This window comes from Erigeron canadensis, chromosome 9 (genome assembly GCF_010389155.1).
Source record: "Erigeron canadensis isolate Cc75 chromosome 9, C_canadensis_v1, whole genome shotgun sequence".
Taxonomy (NCBI): domain Eukaryota; kingdom Viridiplantae; phylum Streptophyta; class Magnoliopsida; order Asterales; family Asteraceae; genus Erigeron; species Erigeron canadensis.
The window spans coordinates 4,831,147-4,855,679 of NC_057769.1; the positions used below are offsets into that span (position 1 = coordinate 4,831,147).

General features: G+C 35.8%; 1 protein-coding gene across 1 annotated transcript; it reads right to left on the minus strand.

The window, feature by feature from the left end:
- Positions 1–2,862: 2,862 nt before the first annotated feature.
- LOC122582796 (ABC transporter B family member 25, mitochondrial-like) lies at positions 2,863–24,138 on the minus strand. Its single transcript, XM_043755233.1, has 20 exons — positions 23,644–24,138; positions 22,379–22,603; positions 22,115–22,301; positions 21,905–21,966; positions 21,751–21,794; positions 20,882–20,984; positions 20,520–20,627; positions 20,344–20,427; positions 20,198–20,258; positions 19,613–19,758; positions 19,174–19,290; positions 18,075–18,160; positions 17,569–17,657; positions 17,297–17,352; positions 16,929–17,009; positions 16,744–16,809; positions 16,575–16,667; positions 15,758–15,822; positions 3,839–3,974; positions 2,863–3,292 (listed from the first exon to the last, which is right to left on the minus strand). Exons 1-20 carry the CDS (start codon positions 23,902–23,904, stop codon positions 3,179–3,181), a joined length of 2,184 nt encoding a protein of 727 aa, XP_043611168.1. The 5' UTR covers positions 23,905–24,138; the 3' UTR covers positions 2,863–3,178.
- Positions 24,139–24,533: the final 395 nt, after the last annotated feature.

Below are 24,533 nucleotides of genomic sequence, written 5' to 3' on the forward strand. Positions count from 1 at the left end.
CTGTCTAGCTCTGTGCTTAATTGGGTATATATAAGCGAAGAATCCAATATACATATCACTCAATTATATAATGTGATACTAACTAATTAATACACTAGTGTCGATATGATGATGGAATTGTTTTCTTCTGCTTTAATACTACTTTAACCGTTTAATACGGCTTTTTTAAACAAAATAATATAAAAACAATTTAATGTATACGTGTATGCTTAAGACCCGGAGAAAAGAAAAGTTATATTCAAAGTACATTCATATTCAACAAATTTCAATACTCAGATTCCAAATATTATATAAATAGTTTTCTCTATGACAAAAAGGAAAGCCACGTAAAGCGGAGACGGTGTAGTGGCAGCAACGGCGGCGGGTGGTGGTGATGATGACTAGTAATGGCGATAGTGTTGGTGGCGGCGGCAGCGGATATGTTAGGTTATTGACATAAAAGTAATTGATAAGGCACTTGAGAGATACAATTTGTAAATTATTTCATTACGAGTGTTTTTGGACATTATTTAAATAGGCAGGTAGAGTATAGATAAAAAAACAAAGAAGTTATAAAAAAAAAACTAAAAAGAAACCCTAAAAATCAAATTAATGATTTGACCAACCGATAATTGCAAATTAATCCTTCAATTTTCAAAATAACACTCTTTACTTAATTGGGTATATATGAGTGAAGAATCCGATATATCACTCATTTATATAATGTGATACTAACTAATTAATACACTAATGTAGGTATGATGATGGAATTGTTTTCTTCTGCTTTAATACTATTTTAATCGTTTAATACGACTTTTTTAAACAAAATAATGTAACAACAATTTAATGTATGCGTAAGACCCGGAGAAAAGAAAAATTATATTCAAAATACCATATTCAACAAATTTCAATACACAGATTCCCAATATCATATAAATAGCTTTCTCTTTAACAAAAAGGAAAGCCACTTAAAGCGGATACGGTGTAGTGGCAGCAACAGTGACGGGTGGTGATGATGACTAGTAGTGGTGACAGTGGTGGCAGCGGCGGCGGGTATTGTAGGTTATTTACATAAAGGTGATTGATAAGGGGTAATGTAGTTATATTAGCACTTGAGAGATACAATTTATAAATTATTTCATTAAATGTGTTTTTAGACATTATTTAACGAGGTAGGTGGAGTATAGATAAAAAATAAAAACCCTAAAAATCAAATTAATGATTTGACCGATAATTACAAATTAATCCTTCAATTTTGTTTTCAATTACATCAACAAACCATAATATTTTCTTCTCAAAAGGATGCACATAAACATCAATTAATTTCATCAATCTCTTTAATTAAACTAGATTTAGGCCCATGTCAAATACACGAATTGTTTATGACATATTAAAAATAAAATAAAATTGTATTTAATCCAAGAAAAAATGTAAAAAATAAAAATAAATCAGTAACTCTCTCTATATAACTAAGAGAACATATGTTTTTTCCTATGTGGCGCCTCTCTTTTCATGCCATCTAGGCTTTTTGCTTAGGTGACATTTTCTAATAACTTTAACATTTTTTCTTATATATTGACATTTAAATTTATAAATTTTTAGTGCTCATGTGGCACTTCATTAGCCAAGTCATCATTTGCCTACGTGGACTTTTTTTTTTTTTTTTATCAATTTTAAATAGCAAATAAAAAAGTACAATACAAGATTAGAACTCATGACCTCTAACTTTTAATATTATGCACAAACAATTTGATCTAGCTTAGTATTTGTTTATTTTTTGCAAAAGATATTCATTAAATATTAAGACTAACTAGAAGATATTGATAATATATTGTCGATCTTTATAACTTATCTCTTTCTACCTTCCATTTACGTGAAATATAATTTACTTAATATCTAACTGATTATATGATCAATGTTAAATTAGATATTTACTTAATCAATTTGACACACATATTTTTTATACTTAAATCTATATTTGCAACTTATCTCTATATAACTAAGAAGATTACATCTTTTGATAATATATGAGCATAAAGATGTTTATATGTTTTAGACCGCGTCTTTTTATTAGTTCAATGATAAATATCATTGTTTCAAATGAGATTGTTTATTATATTATATTTAATAAATATAGATTATTAAAAAGAATTTTATGATTTATTAATTTATATGTTTCATTAGTTATGCTTTAACATTTTTGATATATATTATATATTTATAAATTATAATTCTATTATTTGCATCAGTTACAAATTGACTATTTTTTTATATTATCATAAACCATGAATAATAATTCTAATTTTCAGTTAATTTTAGTTTACGGTTTTAGTCAGTCCCGCACAACGTACGGGTTTAATCTAGTTCAAAAATAAGGCCTGTGATTAATATTATGAAAAAAGAAATGTATCTACGATTGATATGTAATCTTATCGATTTATATACAAAATTTACAATGGAAAAAAAATTAAAAAAATGAAGGTGTTCTGTTTCTCTCACTCGACTTCATATTCAAAAATCAAAAGAATTGGTAGAGAACATGTAAAACTACATGTTTCTTAATATGTGTAACACATGAATGGTCTAGAATGTTTACATGCTAACTTATATTCAGCCAAACATAAATGAAAAGTAACTTCAGTTTTTTTTTTTCTTCAAAATTTTTTTTGTTATCACTTCCACTTATGTAACTTATTGCATGTGAACAAATTCTAACATGTAACCTAAATAAAAAATCTTTAAAAAAGAGTGTTATCACTAAATCTTCAAGACTTTCACATGTGACCGAATTGGAAGATTTACAAGGAACATATTTTAACTTTCAACAAACTCTTTAGACGCTTGCCCTGTGAACCCAAAATCAGTATTTTAAACAAGCATAAATTCTGTCTGCAATGGCTGCATTTCAATATATGATGTTTGTGAGGTTTTATATGCAAACAATATCAAGATCATAAAATACAATGACCTAAACAAGTTACAACTTGTCTTTATTCCCTAGAACCTTATTTTGGTACACACACCGCACACGCGTTGGCTATAACACAACAGGAAAGTGACTCGGCTGATGACTCTTTCAAAGCCACCCTTACCTTATTTTGGTAGCACGATCAATGACTATAATATGAAAGAATGCAAAACCATCTAGTTTTGATAGGTTAGCCGTACGTCTTTCAAATCTTTTGATGATGCCGTTAAGTCAATCAATGGTACTATTTTGCTGAGACCAGAGTTGTGCATATCGACCAGCATTAGCCAAGAGAACTTCATGAGGACCTTGTTCTACGACCCTGCCACCTTCCAGAACTATAATCTAGAGAAAATAAAATGAAAGGGCATAATTAGCAAAATGTTGGTTGGAACACTTTACAAGACAACCCTCCAATAGTAGGGGTGGCTGAATGAGAGGGTTGTGCAACCAGTCAAATGAGTAAAATAATCTGTACAGGTCAACATGGGTTAAGTTGACCTAGGCACAGGACATTTATTGTCCAATTTTACTTTTGATTTGTTTTAAACACTCATGGTTAAATATGATTACGGATATACATAATTACAGCTTATGATGTACCCTTCTAAAACATCTTGCTATTTATCCTCCGAGTCACATGATTATCAGGAGGATATCTTAGCCAAAATATTACTTACAATAACTTAATTTTCTGAAGAAATTGATTTTGCAGGTAGCAAAAAGGATAGTTTCCTCGTAGCCTAAAATTTTGATTGTCAGAATATAACCCAAATCAACCTACTAGTAACTAAACTGGGTAATCCCCCCCCCCCCCCCCCCCCCCCCCCCCCGGGCACACTGTGGCGTGAATTTAAATAACAGGAAAGGATTTCAGAGAGACTAGCTCGCCTCATCACACTGCATTGCAGTTGTAAGTCTATGAGCGATAAAGATGGATGTTCTGTTATTGGCGAGTGACCTTAGTGCACTTAGTATCTCTGCTTCTGTTGTGCTATCTAGAGCACTTGTCGCTTCATCACACAACCTGAAAGAAAATGACATAAATTATCATCTATGTTTTTGCACATTAGAAGACAACCATGATGCACCGACGCCAATAGGCTTCGCAAGGGATGCGTTAGCGGTATATTTATTTAGGGTTGGCAACCAAACTGCATGTATTTGTTGCATCAGATCTATCGAGTTAAGCTGCAAACATTATTTTGAGATTTTTTGTCCAATTTTTGAAAGCTTTTAGATATTTGTTCAATAGTATTGCAAAAACTCCATTATTACAAGAACAATCTAATACTTTAAACAAAACTACTTAGGAGGTTGAATACTTTAAAAGCACACTTTGAAAAACTTTCAGCCCATTCGCCCACTCCCCCTTCCAGCCGAACTTTTTTGTCTGACCCATTTGAGATAAAACATAATCCAAATTGACTAATTCATCATCAATGGGTCAAAATTTACAGTCCAGTTTGTTACACAACTCTATAAACATCCCTTATACTTGCACTTAAGATAAATATTTGCCATGTGGTTTCTACATAAGTTAAAATTGGAACCCATATTCATTCTATGACCCATATGAGAATGTAAACAATGTCAAAGAAGAAGCATCGAAGTCTAGTGTTAATGCCTTTGAAATCACAAGACAAAGTAGCAAGATGAAGAAGACTCTATACTCTTGTTTTGTACATTGTAATAAAATGTAATTAGGAAAGGATATTAAACTTCTAGTCTATTTTGTAGAGTATAGAATAGTTGAGGGGGCAATAATGTAACTTCTGTAACAAACTTAGTTAGAGACGGTTATTTTGATTTAATATATAATGTAATTGTATTTTAGTTTTGAACTTAATGAGATAATAATATTTTTCCCCCCAAAATCTCTTCTTCTCAACTCTTCTTATGGTATCAGAGCTTTATCCGGCGATCACCGGAATCCGCCATTGACACCGGTCAACTTCTTCATCAAATCGATTATACTCTCTCTCTTCTGTCGACCGATATAACTTTCATACTACCCTAAACACTCCTGATCAAAATCCCCAATTTCATCTCAAAACCCTAATTTCTTGAAAAATCACAAAATAATTCAATTAAATCCAAAATCAAGGATGTCGACCGAAACAACTACAACAACAAATCAAGAATCACTTATTGATGTGGAATCCACTTTATCTTCATCAAACAGATCATCCAGGACTCATTCTTATCTCAAAGACGTTAACTCATCAGATAACTTCGGTTCATGGAAAAGATCAATGCTAATTGCGTTAAGTGCAAAGAACAAACTCAAGATCATCACTGGAGAGTACAAAGAACCAACAACAACATCACCTCTCAAACCTCTGTGGGAAAGAACTAATGACATGGTAATTTCTTGGATCTTGAACTCCATCTCTGAATCAATTGGATATAGTTTGAGTTTTATCAATACTGCTGCTGATTTATGGAAAGAATTGAATGATCATTATGCACAATTAGATGCTCATAGGATTTACCAGATTAGTGTTGATGTGACAACTCAAACAGGACAATGCTAGTATAGAGGTCTATTATCACAAATTAAAAGGTTTTTGGGATGAGATTGATGCACTAGAGGCTCCTTATGCATGCACCTGCAATTGTACTTGTGAAAATGGAAAAACTAATGGTGAGAGAGAGCAAAGAAAGAGGTTGATGCAATTTTTAATGGGCCTAGATGACTCATATGCTAATATTAGAGGTCAATTATTGCTTCAACAACCATTGCCAACTTTTCCAAAGGCATATGGAATGCTTAGGCAGGAAGAAAAGCAGAGGGAAGGAATCTTGCCAAAACCAAACATCACTCCTGCAACTTTATCAACCTACACACCATCTATTTCGAGGGCCATTCAAACCAATACCAACTTCAAACCAAAAGTCCCATATCCACCTAGAGTGAATGACAGGAAAGGACTTTTTAGAAAAGGAGTATTTTGTGGAAAATGTAACAGGAAAGGTCATTTCAAAGAAGAGTGCTATCAGATCATTGGATATCTCCCTGGTCATCCTCTCCATGGAAAATTTAAACCTCCTGGACCATACAAAGGGAAAATTGCCAACTCTGTTCTCATACAAGAACTAGCACCACATCAGAACACCCTAATGCAGAACACCACACCAATGCAGGATATCACTCCTTTCAAGGAAACTCAGACAACTTCAGATCACAACATGCATAGCAGGATGGACCAATTGCAGAACCAGCTCAATCAACTCATGCTTATGATGCATCATACTACACAGGGTAATCATTCTAATGACACTTATTATTTCATTTCTGCATGCATTTATCAACATGTGGTATCATGCATATATGCTTTTATAGATGCTTGGATTCTTGATAGTGGTGCTACTGACCATATTTGCACAAAATCATCTCAATTCACCACACTCACCCCATGTCCTAATCCTATATCTGTATATCTACCAAATGGTCAAAAAGTCAAAGTCACTCATACTGGCTCAGTTGAATTAACCTCCAAAATTACTCTGCATAATGTGCTATATATTCCAACTTTTGCTTATAACCTCATTTCCATCAGAAAACTCACAAAAACAACTCAATCTGCTATTACTTTCACTAATAATGCCTGTTACTTGCAGGGCCATGATGGGGTGCTCCATCTTGGCTCAGTATCACATGGTCTCTATGTCTTCACCTCCTCTGCAATTCTGAACAACTCCACCACCATCCTCTCGTCCACAAGCAATCCAAGCCTCTGGCATGCTAGACTGGGACATGCTTCTTCTCAAGTCTTACAAAAGATTTCTTGTATTTCTTTCAATAAAAATGCTCATGATTCTGTAAAATGTAGCATATGTCCTCTGTCTAAACAACATTTACTTTCTTTTCCTTCTAGTAATTCACATGCTTATACTCTTTTTGAACTAGTTCATGCTGATGTTTGGGGTCCTTATAAACATCCAACAATCAATAAATGTAAATATTTTCTCACTTTGGTAGATGACTATTCCAGAGCCACTTGGGTTTACCTTCTTCCATCAAAATGTCATGTCTTTTCTACTCTGAAAATATTTCATACATATGTTCTTAATCAATTCAAAACATCAATCAAAACATTAAGAACTGACAATGGCACTGAATTCACCAATTCTGATCTTCAAACTTTTCTTCAAATCCATGGCATTATTCATCAAACATCATGCCCTTACACTCCTCAACAAAATGCTAGAGTTGAAAGGAAACACAAACACTTGTTAGAAGTGGCCAGGGCAATCCAAATTCAAGCCAATTTTCCATCTAATCTGTGGGGTTATTCCATCTTGGTTGCTACCTATATAATTAATAGGTTACCAATTAGTGTTATAAATTTCAAAACCACCTATGAAGTCATCTACCATGAAACTCCAGATATTACTCATTTAAAAACAATTGGTTGCAAATGTTTTGCCTCTGTTCATAGCAATGACAAATTTGCACCTAGAGCCATTCCATGTGTGTTACTTGGTTACCCTCAAAATCAAAAAGGATATCTTCTTTACAATCGAAATAATCATACCATTTTTGTCAGCAGACATGTAATTTTTCATGAAATTGAATTTCCCTTTCACAATGAAACCCCCTCAGAACCTGCAACTACAATTTCTTCTCCTATATTCTTTCCACCTCCAATCTCTTCTGAAAATATTTCTCCTATCTCTTCCCCTTCACATTCTATTCCATCCACTTCTAATTCTCCAGAACCAATAATTACACCATCACCAATACAACCACCTCCACCTCCACCTCCACACCCACAACCTTCCAGGCAATCAAATAGAACCAAAACCATTTCAACCAAACTCAAAGATTTTTCATATAAACTTCCTCCTTCTAATATTAATTCTGTCACCTCCAAATATTCAATCAACAATTACCTCAATTACTCCAACCTTTCTCCTTCTTCTCTACACCTAATCAACTCTATTGATACCCACACTGAACCAAAGACCTACAATCAAGCATCCAAGGATCCAAAATGGATAGATGCCATGACCACTGAAATAGATGCATTAGAAAAGAATAATACTTGGACTTTAGTCACCTTTCCTCCTGGAAAAATCCCCATAGGAGGCAAATGGGTTTATAGAATAAAACACCATGCTGATGGAACAATAGAGAGATTCAAAGCCAGACTAGTTGCTCAAGGCTTCACACAGCAATTAGGCATAGACTACAAAGAAACCTTTGCCCCAATTGCCAAAATGGTAACTGTTAGAACCCTTTTAGCTGTAGCAATAACAAAGGATTGGTTAATTGAGCAACTTGATGTAAATAATGCTTTTTTACATGGTGATCTGAATGAAGAGGTATACATGACCATTCCAAAAGGATACAAACACACTTTACCCCCTTACACTGTGTGCAAGCTAACCAAATCCCTTTATGGTCTCAAATAAGCCAATAGACAATGGTTCATCAAACTCACCACATTTCTCTCAACACTTGGCTTCATTCAGAGTTATGCAAACACCTCTTTGTTCACCTTTACCTCAAATAAGGATTTTCTGGCTTTACTGGTATATGTCGATGATATTTTAATTTGTGGAACTAGTCAACATTTGCTAGATTCTGTGAAAACAAAGTTACATCAACAATTTAGCATCAAGGCTCTTGGTCCATTACACTATTATTTAGGGATTGAATTTCTCAGAAACAAAAGTGGTTTGGCTATGAGCCAGAGAAAGTATGCTCTTGATCTTCTTGAACAGGCTGAGGTAACTCATCTTAAACCAGCAATCACACCACTTGACCCAACACATAAACTGACTGCCACAACTGGTGAACCCCTACCTGACACTACCATATACAGAAAACTGGTGGGAAAACTCATTTATCTCATCATCACAAGACCTGATATTGCCTTTGCAGCTCAACACCTCAGTCAATTCTCACACTCTCCCACCTCTGATCACATGAAAGCTTTACTCAGAGTTTTTAGATACATCAAGCTTAATCCTGGCCAAGGACTCTTCTTTCCTACCTACAACACCCTCACACTAACCAATTTTTGTGATAGTGACTGGGCTCCTTGTCAAATGTCCAGAAGGTCAGTTTCAGGTTATGCCATATTTCTTGGCAATAGTCTTATTTCCTGGCAATCCAAGAAACAAAGTGTAGTATCCAGATCTTCAACTGAAGCTGAATACAGAGCATTGGCTGATAGTACTTGTGAAATTACATGGTTAACTTGCTTATTGAAAGATCTTGCAGTTTCTGTTCCTACTCCCATTGTGATGCTTTGTGACAATGCCTCAACAATAGCTCTTGCTTCTAACCCAGTTCATCATCAAAGAACAAAACATATAGAACTGGATTGTCACTTTGTAAGAGAGAAGATAAGATCAGGTCACATCAGCCCTCAATACATCTCAACAAAAGCTCAGATAGCAGATATTCTTACAAAAGCTCTATCAAGAACACTGCACTACAATTGCTTATCCAAGTTGAGTTGTTGTAATCCTTACAACCTCTCAACTTGCGAGGGGTATGAGAATGTAAACAATGTCAAAGAAGAAGCATCGAATTCTAGTGTTAATGCCTTTGAAGTCACAAGACAAAGTAGCAAGATGAAGAAGACTCTATACTCTTGTTTTGTACATTGTAATAAAATGTAATTAGGAAAGGATATTAAACTTCTAGTCTATTTTGTAGAGTATAGAATAGTTAAGGGGGCAATAATGTAACTTCTGTAACAAACTTACTTAGAGACGGTTATTTTGATTCAATATATAATGTAATTGTATTTTAGTTTTGAGCTTAATGAGATAATAATATTTTTCCCCCCAAAATCTCTTCTTCTCAACTCTTCTTACCATACTACAAAACTCAAGAAATATGATAACCACCTAGCAACGCCCATGAATGTAGGTAAGTTTCCGACCACGTAAGTAACATGTTCAATTATTCCATTACTTGAAAACCTATAAGTGGAAACTGGCGTTAACTATTTTGCATTTTTGCAAGGAAGGTGAAAAAAGATCATTGGCGTTAACTAGATATAAGAATTTTGACATTGTTGCAAACTAACATTAGTGCAAGAATTTAGTCTTTAGCGCGGAGGTAAGCCGTGCGTCCTGAAAGTATCAGAAGAGACAGGGTTCAATCTTCACTGGGTAAACATCTTGCGATGGCCAGGTAGAAAGTAATAGTCAAGGAAACGGCCACCAGAACCAGTTAGGCCAAGTACATCAGAGAAAAAGCTCAATTTCCGCGAGTAGATGTTACGGATCAGGTTCAACAGTTGGGTGGGCCGAAGTGGGGGGCTAGTTGGCGTGTTTATTACAGAAAGAAAAAGAAAAACGAAGTTCAATAATTGAAGGGGTTATGTGACAAGTTTTGATAATTAGTTTGTTATTTTTGGTAATAACTTGACAGCCAAGTTAGGTTAGGTGTTATGTTTAAATAAGGCCTGCGTGCCATACGTAATTTCTTTGTCTAGAATATTGTTTTATGTTCTGTTGAACTTGGGAGTTACTGGAGCTCTAATTTCCAGCCGTTCTATTATAACAGCCGACTTACATCCGGCTTATTTGTGTTAATCAGTTGTTTTCTCTTATTTGTTCTCTTGAAATCAGCTTAATACCTAATAATCAGTATCAATTGGTATCAGAGCCTTTGCTCTTGCGACTGGTGGGAAAGATGACTCGTAAGGTTAATGAAGTAGATGCTGACTTTCTGAATTTTAAGCGGGAATCGGAGGAAAGGGCAGCAGCTGTTGAGAGTAGATTAGATCAGTTGAGGCGTGGACAGGAGGAGATGGCAGCGGATTTCAAAGCTAACTTGGAGGAAACTACTAACAAAATTCTGGATTTGGTTACAGCTAAGTTCCAGGAACAATTCCCCGGTTTCTTCGGGAGCGATTCCATATACCACCATGCCAGAAAAGTGTTACGGTTTAAAAGTCTCAAGAGGCTGAGGTAATTAATTCAAATCTCGAGTACAAAAGATGGTCGGGGGGTCATTCGATTAGTCCTATTGGGAAATCTGAGTTGCGGTTTGGGAATTTTGAAGCGGGAAACGCTTCTGGTTTGTTTACAGAACCAAATAATGCGTTGAACAGCAAGAGATCGGGGTTGTTTCATGACCAGATCTTCAAGCATGGATGCAATCAGTTTGGGGATAATTCCGTGCATCAGGGAGATTATCGTTTGCGTAAGTTGAAGATGCCGATGTTTGATGGGGAGGATGCGTATGGTTGGGTATACAAGATGGAACGTTTCTTTAATGTGCAGGGGTTTGTGCAACCTAGAGAGAGATTGAGAGCCGCGGTTTTGTGCTTAGAAGGACGGGCGTTGCATTAGTTTAGATGGCGTGAGAATCGTGAGTCTTTCGAGACTTGGGATATACTAAAGTTTCATGTTTTCGATCGATTCCAGCCTTCACATCTTGGAAATTTGTACGAACAGTTTTTAGCAATTCAACAGACCGGTACGGTAAGGGAATATGTGAGTCTCTTTGAAACATTGGCAGCCCAATTGCCAGGACTTCAGGAGGTGGTGATGCTAGGCACCTTTATTAAAGGTTTGAAACAAGAGATTAGATCAGCGGTTCGTATTTTACAACCAACCGGGTTACCTCAAACAATACGTTTAGCCATTATGATTGATGAAGATCGCATGGGTGGTTTGCTTGAGGGTGGCAAGGGAGGAGTTAAAGTGGGGTCTGGACGCATTGGGTTCGGTGGTAAGCAGATAAACGTTGGGAGAGCAGCCACCAAAATTGGAGAGGCAAAGGTAGGTGATAAGGGTGGGGGTACAAAATCAGGGTTTAAGCAGTTGACTGATGCAGAATATGCGGATAAGCGTGCCAAAGGTTTATGTTTTCGCTGTGATGGAAAGTTTGGACCAACTCATCGTTGTCCGGATAAGAATTTGCGGTGTTTACAGTTGCTTATTGATGCTGGGGAGGATGATTCAGAGGATGAGGGAGACTCGTCACATGTTCATTTGGATGCAATTTCTGTTTCTGCCTGCTCGGTAGTTGGTTTTTCTTCTCCGCAGACAATGCAGGTGAAAGGTAGGATAGGAGTCCGAGATGTGGTGGTTCTGATTGATTGTGGAGCGACTCATAATTTTGTGTCGGTTAAGTTGGTAGATACACTAAGTTTAGTGGTCTATGGAATTCGTTCTACGGGAATTGTGTTGGGTAATGGGAAGTTGGATACCAGCTCTGGCTTGTGCCAAAGCGTGTGTGTGTGTTTTCCAGAAATTGAGGTGGTCGAAGATTTTTATTCTTTGGAGTTGGGTAGCACAGATGTTATATTGGGAATGAAATGGTTGCAGAAATTGGGTGTTACACGGGTTAATTGGGGAGCTTTAACTATGAGTTTCTACTATGAGGGACGGGCAGTCACCCTACGTGGCGAGTTGAGTTTGCAACGGGGAGCGACCTTGTTACATTCTTTAGTGCGGGATATTGAGAGGGTTGAGGCAGGATATTTGTTGTGTTGCGCTGGGTTGGATATTGTTACTAATCCCGAGTCTCAAGTTCATCCAGACTTGGATGAATTATTGGTTTCTTTCGCGGATGTATTTTTAATGCCAACAGATTTACCGCCATCTAGGGCACATGAGCATGCCATTATTTTAAAAAGTGGGTCAGAACCTGTGAATGTTCGGCCATATCGCTACCCACAATTTCAGAAGGATGAAATTGAGAAATTAGTGGGAGAGATGTTAACGGCTGGAATTATTTGACCAAGTAGTAGTCCTTTCTCAAGTCCGGTATTATTGGTTAAAAAGAAAGATGGAAGTTGGCGGTTCTGTGTTGATTATCGGGCTCTAAATAAAGTAACAGTATTAGATAAGTTTCCTATTCCTGTTATAGATGAATTGTTGGATGAGTTACATGGTGCTACGGTTTTTTCAAAGTTAGATCTTAAATCGGGGTATCATCAAATTCGAATGAAGGAATCTGATGTTCACAAGACAGCTTTTCAGACACATGATGGTCATTATGAATTTCTAGTTATGTCGTTTGGTTTAACCAATGCTCCTTCAACTTTTCAGTCGCTGATGAACAAGGTATTCCAAGCTTATCTCCGTAAGTTTGTTTTAGTTTTCTTTGATGATATTCTTGTTTATAGTCGAAGTATGCAAGACCATCGGGAACATTTGTCATTAGTCTTTGAAATTCTACGAAAGGAAGGTTTATACTGTAACCGTATAAAGTGCATTTTTGGCCAACGAAGTGTGGAATATTTGGGTCATATTGTCACAAGTCAGGGTGTCATGGCAGATCCATCCAAGATTACTCGGATTGGCCGACACCACGAACTTTAAGAGAGTTAAGAGGTTTTTTAGGATTGACGGGGTATTACCGTAAATTTGTTAATGGGTATGGAACAATTGCAAGACCTTTAACAGATTTGCTTAAGAAAGATAGTTTTAAGTGGTCAGAGGCAGCCTCTCGTGCTTTTGAGGAACTAAAACAAGTTATGACCCGAGTACCGGTGTTGGCACTTCCTGATTTTTCTAAGGAGTTTTTATTAGAAACGGATGCATCGGGGCAAGGGATTGGGGCGGTGTTAATGCAGGAAGGAAGACCGATTGCTTATTTTAGTTAAGTGTTAGGTAAGAGAGCTCAGTTAAAATCTGTATATGAGCGTGAGCTAATGGCCATTGTTTTGGCAGTTCAAAAGTGGCGTCCATATTTGCTAGGACGTAAGTTTACAGTGGTCACTGATCAAAAGAGTCTGAAATTTTTATTGGAACAACGGACTATGCCTGGAGAACATCAGAAGTGGATTGTGAAATTGTCAGGGTATGAATTTTCTATTTTGTATCGACCGGGAAGGGAGAACGGGGCAGCTGATGCTTTATCACGTCGGGGTGAGATACTTGAATTGGGAAATGTAAACATTAGTCGGGTGGTGTTAGATGATGCCTTACGCCTTGAGTTGCAAACTAATAAGGAGTTAGTAGAATTACAAGATCAGGTTACAAATGGAAGCTTGGGAATGGATGGGTATTCAGTCCATGATGGAATTCTATGGTATAAGGGTCGAGTTGTTCTTCCAAAGAAGTCTAACTGGATCAAACAGTTATTCCTTGACATTCATGGGGGCGTCATGGGTGGACATGAAGGTACACAAAAAACATATCAACGGATTAGTCGAGAATTTTATTGGAAAGGAATGCGTCGAGATATTTCCCAGTTGGTAGCTGAACGTGACATTTGCCAAAGAAACAAGTATTCTAATCTTTCTCCAGCAGGGCTGTTGCAACCGTTGTCGTTACCAGAACGGATTTGGGAAGATTTGACAATGGATTTTATTGATGGATTACCTAAATCGGGAGGGTATACTGTGATATTTGTAGTGGTGGATAGACTCAGTAAAGGGGCGCATTTTATTCCTTTGAAGCATCCATATACGGCTTCCTCTGTGGCATCTGTGTTCATTAACAAGGTAGTAAGACTGCATGGCATTCCTAAATCTATCGTATCTGATCGTGACAAAGTTTTTGTAAGTCATTTTTGGACAGAATTGTTCAAGTTTATGGGAACAGCTTTAAAAAGAAGTATTGCCTATCGTCCACAAACGGATGGTCAAACAGAGGTTGTTAATCGGAGTTTGGAAACATATTTAAGGTGTTTTGTTTCTGGAAAACCGAAAAAGAGTGGATTAAGTGGTTACCATGGGCAGAATATTGGTATATAATACGTCATATCATTCAACTATTGGAATGACTCCTTTTAAGGTCATGTATGGTCGTGATCCTCCTGCACTTTTGCATTATGATGCAGGTAATGCTTTCACTTTTGATGTGGATAAATACTTGGTGGAACGCAATCAAGTCTTGGAGGACCTGAAGACCCAGTTTTCCCGTGCCCCGCATATCATGAAGGCTCAAGCTGATGAAAAGCAAAGGCATGTAGAATTTAATATAGGTGAAATGGCTTATCTCAAGTTACGTCCATATCGTCAATCAACTGTAACAACGCGTTCTAATCAGAAGTTATCACCACGTTATTATGGATCATTTGAAGTATTGGAAAAAATTGGGCAGGTGGCCTATAAGCTGAAATTACCTGAAGGGTCGGCAATACATAACATTTTTCACGTGTCACAACTAAAGAAGGCGTTAGGGAACGTTCAAGCTGAAACTACTTTGCCATATGTTTTAGAAAAGACTGAGATGGTGCAGCCTAAAGAGTTATTGGGTGTAAGGGGAATGGGTGCAAATAAGGAAGTGTTATTGTCATGGGTGGGTTTACCTGTTGAAGAGGCAACATGGGAGAAGATGGATCTAATGTTAGCTCAATTTCCAGATTTTCACCTTGAGGACAAGGTGGTTCTTTGGGATGGGGGTAGTGTTACGGATCAGGTTCAACAGTTGGGTGCGCTGAAGTGGGGGGCTAGTTGGCGTGTTTATTACAGAAAGAAAAAGAAAAACGAAGTTCAATAATTGAAGGGGTTATGTGACAAGTTTTGATAATTAGTTTGTTACTTTTGGTAATAACTTGACAGCCAAGTTAGGTTAAGTGTTATGTTTAAATAAGGCCTGCGTGCCATACGTAATTTCTTTGTCTAGAATATTGTTTTATGTTCTGTTGAACTTGGGAGTTACTGGAGCTCTAATTTCCAGCCGTTCTATTATAACAGCCGACTTACATCCGGCTTATTTGTGTTAATCAGTTGTTTTCTCTTATTTGTTCTCTTGAAATCAGCTTAATACCTAACAATCAGTATCAGTAGCCTAAAGTGGGATCCCTCTCGGTTTTCCTATTTAATTAATTAATTTAGTTGTTAGCATATGTAACAATGTATGCGATGACACACTTACAAAATGGGAGGCGCTTTCAAGAACGCACGAGCTAATGATACTCGTTGCTTTTCACCACCACTAAGCTGCAAGTGAATCATCAGGAAGATAATCAACTAGTGTAAACCCAAAAAACTTCCAAAAATGGACTAAAGATGAGAAGAAACTAAAAGACACATAATTTATGCTTTACCCAGCACAACCAAATTGGATTTAGTCAGAACAATATTTGTCACAAACTGGGGTGGCAATTTTAACCCATTCATATATATATATGGGACTATTTTATGTTATTGTAACTCTAACTATTCGAAGAGGTAAAATACTAAAATCACATAGCTAAAGGAGATGGGTCAATGGGTCGAACAGGTCTTTAATGCATACAGCCTCTGATTGCTTTAATCAAAAGATTTTACACACTATTAGTTAAAAGATATAAAAGATTTTGACAGAAGTCTTCCAGATTGACCAGACCATTACCCCCCCCCCCCCCCCCCCTTCTCTCTCTCTCTCTTCTTTCCACTCATTTTGCAACCTGTAGCCACAATCAAATGGTATTTCATTCCAAAGTAGCATGTAGGAAAGCAAATATTCATCATTACCATGACTTGCCGCTAAGCCTCATAATGATTGCAATCTTTGACACATAGCGTAGTTATGGGGAAAAAAATTTTCTACTATTAAAAAGATAAGCAAACGACTTTCCCAAAATAAACATAAGAATTGCTTTGTTGCTTTGGAGCATACCAGTGCAACTTTTACTATTTTTGTACTAAAAACATATGAGCAATAAGACGCCATAAAAATAAACAAAAGATTATGCATCTAGAAGACTCACCTTAAGACCACGCTCCCCTACAAGCGTGGAATATTTTTCAGGAAATTTCATTATGGTGTCGTGAATTGCTGCTTTTCGGGCAGCATCATATACCTATAAGATCCTATTGGTTAGTGAAAAAAGCCATTTAGTGATATACTTACGTATAGTATACTGCAAAAGAATAAACCTCCTCAGGGGTAGATGATAGAGAACCATATTGAATGTTGTGGAATATTGTATTGTTGAATAATACCTGCTCATTAACACAGGTTGCAAAAAGCAAAAATTACAGAAACATCAATGTAAAAGAAACATAATATGTACAACAAAAGCCTACAAGACATCACAAGGATGAAATTTTATCAAACTTACTGTATCTTGTGGAACAACACCAATATGCTTCCTAAGGCTTTCTAGTGTCACCTCTCGTATATCCTGACCATCTATACTCACCTGTGAAGCAGCAATATTCAGTAAGTGATAACCTTTTAATTCACTTTATCCACAGTCCACACACAAGATGATTGTAATTGTAATAATGTAGTTTTAGTAAACATATGTAACATGCTAACTTTTTTTGGAAAAAAAAAAGTTCTCAATAAAGATGAGTTGGATCAACCCAAACTGTACATCCATATTACTCGTTCTGACCCCATTACCCGATCCACCCATTTCTCCACCACCGTCCACTACCAAAAAGCTTCATACGAATTAGTGATCAGATAATGTATATTAGTTACCGTGCCAGATTGCGGGTCGAAGAACCTAAAGATCATCCTAAGGATTGTTGATTTCCCTGCACATGAAATTTAATTTGTGGTGGTCAAATTATTGGTGTGATTTCCGTTTCCAATTTTCACCGTCAGCTTAATACTAAATAAATATGAAAAAAAAAAACATTACGCCAACAACATATGTTGGCTGTAGATAATTGTACGCAAACTAGATGAAGAAAGCTACTCACTTTAAAGATGAAAATATAAAGTTTTTTTGCCAAGAACAGAAGTCTCACCACTGCCACTAGTTCCAACAATAGCCACACTTTTCCCAGCTGGCACAACAAAAGATATCCCATCAAGAATCTTTCTTTCTGTCAGATAACTAAAGTCGTGAAAACAGAGTACATATCAGCAATATAAATTAACGAAGCCATCATATCATATACGATGCAGCGCTTGCGACACATAAACAGTTTATAAGTTAGTTGTGTAGGCATGTTCGCCTGCTCTTGATATCTCAGGCATTAAGCATCTTTGTACATTAAATCAAGTACATGGACATCAAAATATCTTTAACAAAAAAAATTCATACAAAATTTCAATGAAATAAGTTGACGATGTATATTAGGTAATCAGTTCTAAGAGATAGTTGTGAATGGTGACTACTGTGTTTAACTTTCTTGACAATGTCTGAAATAAAAGCATCATTACTTATGACCATAGATTGACACAATATGAAACAGTCTATGCAGTATGTATAAGAATTCTATAGAGTAACACAAGTAAGAGAAAACTACACCTGAAATAAACATTTTCAAACTCAACGCTACCCCCACTCAACTCCAGAGGCTTTGCATCTTCTTCATCTCTGATTTCTGCTTTCTCCTTCAAAAACAAGAAAAAGGCACCGAAAAACCAAGATAAAAGTTAGAGATGGCAGTTTTGACAAAGAATGACACAACTATAAACCACAATAAAAATTAGACAAGTCAGTTTTGACTACTTTACTTATTAATGGGTTGATTTGGGTTATGTGTAATATCTAACTGGTCAGACAGGTAAAATCAGACAAAATTACTTACATAGAACCTTCTAAATCATTATGTTTAAATAATTCGGGACACTGATAATTGATAAGATGAATTAAATTCTTGACAATGTGTGTTTCAAGTCAACCTGACCTAACGTGAAACATAACAGAGCGCACAAAAAAGCTGCTGATTTTGACCCCAACCCAAATCGTGTGACCTTCACAACCCTGACAACCCTCACATAATTCTTATAAGAATAAATGAAATGACGAAGACCTTGCAATTAAAACAGTCCAGATTAAGGTACTAGAAAGGGAAGTGATATTTGTACCATAACTTTTGATAAATTTACCACACTGTACAACTATTATAACACACTGTACAAGCCAGTAATACATGTTTGTGGTAAATATATCAATAGTTGTGGTACGATTAACAATTCCCTACTAGAAAGATAACCTGACCCTGAGTATAAGAAAATAAAAATACAGACCCCACAAGAAAGATATAAAACATATATATGTTCTCAAACAGCAACTTTAAAATTCATTTATCACAGTGCTGATTGTTCCATACATCAACTATTATTTTCGAGCCCACATAAACATCCATGAAAGAGTTAATGTTCAAAGTCAAAGCTTCAAGGTTATGGTAGACATTCTCATGATACATCCTAGGGCAAAAATAGTAAGATTGTGCATCTGAAATTTAACCATTGAATCTATTTAAGTTGAGTTAAGAGACTTCCTGAGAGTTCTAACAATCAGAAAATTCCATACCTCAAGGCCTAGTTGATGATTAAAAATGGAACAAGGAAATCATGGTAGATTTATCATGAAAATGCAAGATGGAGAAAATGGAAACTACCTCAAGCAGCTGAAACATGGATTTCATGTCAATAAGACTCTGCACAGTTTCGCGATAAACACTGCCAAGGAAGTTGAGTGGAAGAGACAGCTGGAAGAGAAGCCCATTTACCATAACCTACACATATCATAAATAGCTTATATGGCCACACTAAATCATACAACTTCATTCGAGGTGGCAAGATGAGGGGATCGGTCGGGGCAGGTAACTCGTAAACACAGATTATGAAAACAAAGTGTTTAAAGTAATAACCTAAGTCCGTTAAATAAAACGAATACGGAGGTTTTATCCATTAATAATACACTTTAGGCGATTTTGTCCCTTGCCTTAGTAGCTAGGTATTTACTCAGATTGACCACATTTAAAAGTAGATTAGTCCGAAATGCCACCTTTAGACCTTAGGAGAAAAACCTACAGCAGGGAAATAAAGAGAATTTACCAAATCACCGACAGTCGCCACACCATTCATAATACCATCTGAACTCAGTACCATTGCTGCTGAGAGAGCTGTACTGAAAATCAGAGTTTGCCCAAAGTTTAAAAAAGCAAGACTGCGTTGTGTCTTCAAGGCAGCATCTTCATACCCTGAAAGTAATTAGTATAAAAGTTAATCACTTGGCTAACATCAACCTATTGTCCCTTTCTCCTACGTCCTACCACTCAAGACAGGCATACTACTAGAGGTAGCAAGATGGGTGGGTCAGATGGGTTGATAATGGGTCAAAATCCTTTTTTGCTATTATTAATAGATAATTAATGGTTTAATAATGTTAAAATAATACGAGTATATATTGTTAGAATAATAACTATATCTGTATACATTAAACAGACTTTACGACATTTCCAACATGTGTGACACGTTCACTTTCCAACTAAATGAGTTGATTGACCCATTTGAAATAAAACAAAAAACCAATCAACCCATTAAATGGGCCATATTGCCACCTCTAAAGCATAGAAACTAATCTACTAAATAGTCCAGCTTGAATATCTTATGATACATTTGAGAAGAAAAGCCACTTACGTTTTAGATATTTATCATACTCCTCAGCTTCAAATTGCTCATTGTTGAAATACTTTACAGTCTGACAGAAACTTTGTATGAAGACAATGCAAAAGAGAGAGGAAATAAAGAGAAAGAAAAGAGGTCAATTGTTTCATCATGCATACCTCATAATTAATAAGTGAATCAATTGCTCGTGTACTCGCATCATTATCCGCTTTGTTCATATCCATCCGGAATTTAGTCCTCCACTGGAAGAGATAAAATTGGAGGTAAAAATGAGTTAAGACGACAGCTCTGATTAAAAGAGAAGGAACTAAAACAAGTTATGAAACCAAAGTACTTGTGTCACGGCCAATGTAAAGGTAACGTATGCAGCAACTGATAAAGAAGTAATCCATGCAAACGGTGCTCCAAAATTGTACGCAAGTATACCAGATACCAAAGAAATCTAAAAGAACATAGTTAAAAATGAATTAAACTGTACTATCTCATGAAATGGAAAGAAAAACAACTGTGGTTTTGGAATGAAAATCAATCATAAGGAAGGAATCACGTTCCATTTGACAAAATAAACTACTTTTTTACATATTCATGATGAACCATTCCATTCCTTATCTGATACCATCATAGCAAATGCTAAGAAATTTATGGAAGATCAGTATTAGGATCACAAATAGATAGTATTGAGTACACCAATCTCACCTCTAATATAGTTGGTACAACATTAAATACCATGGCTGAGAGGATAAAGTTAATAGCTCGGCTACCACGATCAATGATGCGATTTAGAGCACCTGTTTCTCGGCTGCAAACAAAATATAGAGAAGATATGAAGAGAACTTTTAGCTACTTAGCAACCTCATATTAGGCTTCAAGTGAAATACGAAGCATTAACATAACATCTACAAATAGATGCAAACCTTTGTTTCCATCACAATAATTGGCTGAGACAACTACATGACAATACATTTACATGTTTGATTGTAATAGGTTACGACAATAAACATTTTGCACTTTAGATGTCAGTCAAACATACTAACGAGCAATACAAGTCTTTTGCAGTATCAAGGGTTGAAGAAACTAAATTAATTGGCTGCCTTGATAAAAGCAAGTAAACAGAATGAGCAGTGATCCAATATGGATAAAAAAAAAGGGTAGATGGAGGGAACCCTCCGATCCCCGGTACCTTAGCGGTACCCACTCACAACCAGCATAGCTACTGCACCAGTGAAACACCTATTTACCATAAATCCCCCATGTATGAGGCTCGCAAGATTCGAACCCTCAACCAAAGGCTTCGCATGGAGAACCTAAGGGAATGGTGGCAGTAACTAACCCATTATAGTGCGAACAATAAGTAAAATATTCAACTACGTTAACAATATGGTGCATTTTCTATCATGGTCATATCCATTTTACAGTTTAGAGTAATTTATAATATAGAACTAGATTGACACTGAATAGATATGTGCCCATTCATCATTCATGTATCTTGGCACCTATATTTTAATATAAGATAAAACTTCTATCCAATATCAATGGCGGATCAAACAGGAAATTAACAGCTATACCTAAGATGATACCGCAGATCAAGCTGGTGTAAATGTGTAAACACCTATATCGCAGAAAGTATGTCATAAGCTGCTCTTCAAGATGCCTTATGTTAAGAGCTCAAATAGTGTAAGGAGCACTAGGTGAGAAACTGTCATTTCAGTTTGATCATACCTTTCTTGACACCAATCTAATAGTCCGCAATGCAACCTTAGAAAACACTGCAGTTCGCAACTCTGTAATAGAAAAAACAATTTAATAAGTCCAGATCCAGCACTACATCGGAACATGAATATTACAGGCTATATTATGCTTTATTGTATGATTTGAATTCAAATACACAGTATCACGATAAGCACCAGCAGTTACTTCATGATGAAGTACCGTTGAAAGCAGAAGCCCCTGTTCGTGCTATCCCATAACCAATCAATACAGCTGCTGGACTCACAAAAACGGCCAGAGCTGTTGAATGCGCAGCTGCAAACTCTGAAAGTGAACTTGGATTTCCTGTTGCTGTTGTCAACCAATCAACGGCTAGCTTGAACAAGAAGGGAACTTGAACATTCATTACCTGATACAGATTTAAAATATCCCTTAAATGATGGACGTTGATACTACATAAACTAATAATATTAGCTCGTTACTCACTTTGGCTCCAACCAAGAATCCCATAGCAGTGAGCACTCTAAGTCTGAACTCCGTGTTATCTTTCATCCACAAGTACTTCGCAAGTGTAGTAAGAATTTTAGCATTATTGATTTCCTCTCCTTTTGTAACAAGATTCGTTTCTTCACTTTTCTTTGTATGCTTTGAATCCTTTGCATCACCGCCGCTGGATGTTGTTAATGAAGCGTACCCATTAGGCATATAACCCTGATAAGCACAACGATATAAACATATGACAAAAGTATCGATCTTAACATAGGGTTAGATAGGAACACACTAATTCACATATTTTCAAGATACCAGTTAAGAAACTCAATTGACTACAAACATAGTGATGAACTTCGGCACCCGGAAACAACCAAATCAAAGATCAAGTGATCAACAATAATCTAAAATCAACACTGTCGGGAGATACATGATGACTCTACTTGTTAGAGTGAAAAATAAGAATCCATATTAAAATCGAACATAAAGGAAACAGTAAACACTATACATGGTTTGGGTGTTTGGCACACATGAATGATCAACACCAGGTCATTGACATGTTTCAGAAAAAAAAATCATGCAAGTTAAACAATCAATCTGAGGCCGTTACAAAACAAAAAAAAAAAAAAAAGGAAATGATCAATCTAAGATACTGACGGGTACCTTTTTTTTGCCTTTCAAAGAAAAAGTACTCTTTATGAGTGACTCCCTTTCAAGTTAAACATTGGGGGAAATTGCCAAGAGATGTAAATGAAGATCCTAATTCCTAAACAAACCTCCACTCCAAAATTTGAACTTTGACTCCTTTTTATATACAACTAGAAATTTTAGCAGCCCAGCCCACCATAATTTCCCTAACTTGCTCTAGAGAAGCTCAAGTTTCAACATAAATTCAATTGCTAAACATATAGAAAAACTACCAAGAAATGTAACCAAAAATCTAAAATTTGATATTGTGTAGTCCCAAAACATCTCTCGCTTGTTAAAAAGAGTGAAAGTTCTTAAATCCACCCAAAATTAATCCTTTTAGACTCCAAAATTTGACGCTTCACTCCTTTCGACGAGCGAGAGAACTTTTGGTACCCCACATTGTCACATCCTGGATCTTTTCGTTACATTTATCGATAACTTTACCTAAACATAACGAACAAAAGTTCATTCCTTTAACATAATCAACATCCACTTCACTTACATACATACACACAATCATGATCCAACTACATATAAACTATAATCACAAAAATAAATACACCTATACTTACATATTTATAATTATTATTCAAGAAATGACAACGACCGAAATCCGAAATAAACGGATGTCTGTAAAAACAGTTAGGTTTACTCCAGAAATGTCTAACGGAATGACAATTGTGTACATTTTCATCATCATCTGCAAAATTTCTTAAAAGAAATGAATGAGAAAAAATATTATTATTATTATAATTATTAAAAGCTGCTGCTGCTGCTGTTCTTCTTCTAAGAAGAAGAAGCTGACGTGTCTTGCCGGAAATTTGTGATTGCATTTTATATTATTTTAATTATATATATATATGTTTTATAAAAGCTGTGGTGGCATTTGGAAATTGAAATTGTAGTTAAAAAATTATGATAATAAGATGTGGAAATTGATGTTTTGTAATTTGTATGTTGGAGATCGGAATTGTTGGTCGTCGGAGATCACCGGCGAGATTTGTAGTTGGATTCGCCGGTTGTTTTTTTTTTTTTTAATTGTTTTTTGTTGTATAATAATAATATAATATAATATTCTTTCTGTTAGAATGGAATTGAAAACTGAATGAAAAATCAAAACGATGACTTTTTTCCGTTAAACAGTAGTCCCAGTGTCATTTACTTTTTAAATTTGTGAAAGAACGTTCAAAAAAATAAAATTTGTGAAGAACTTTACAATTTATATATATTTTTTCATTATAAATATAAATTTATAATTATATGATATTATTTATTAGCGAATTATAACTGTATATTAATGATTACTTTCATTATTTAACTTTTTTGTAAAAATAAAATTAATACCACTAACCGGTTTAAATGGTCGGATCAAGTTAGTTAAAAAAATCGGTTTTTAAAGCTGTACAAATTAATATATTAGGTGAGAATCCTCTAAAGTTGACTTCAACTTAAAGCATATTGG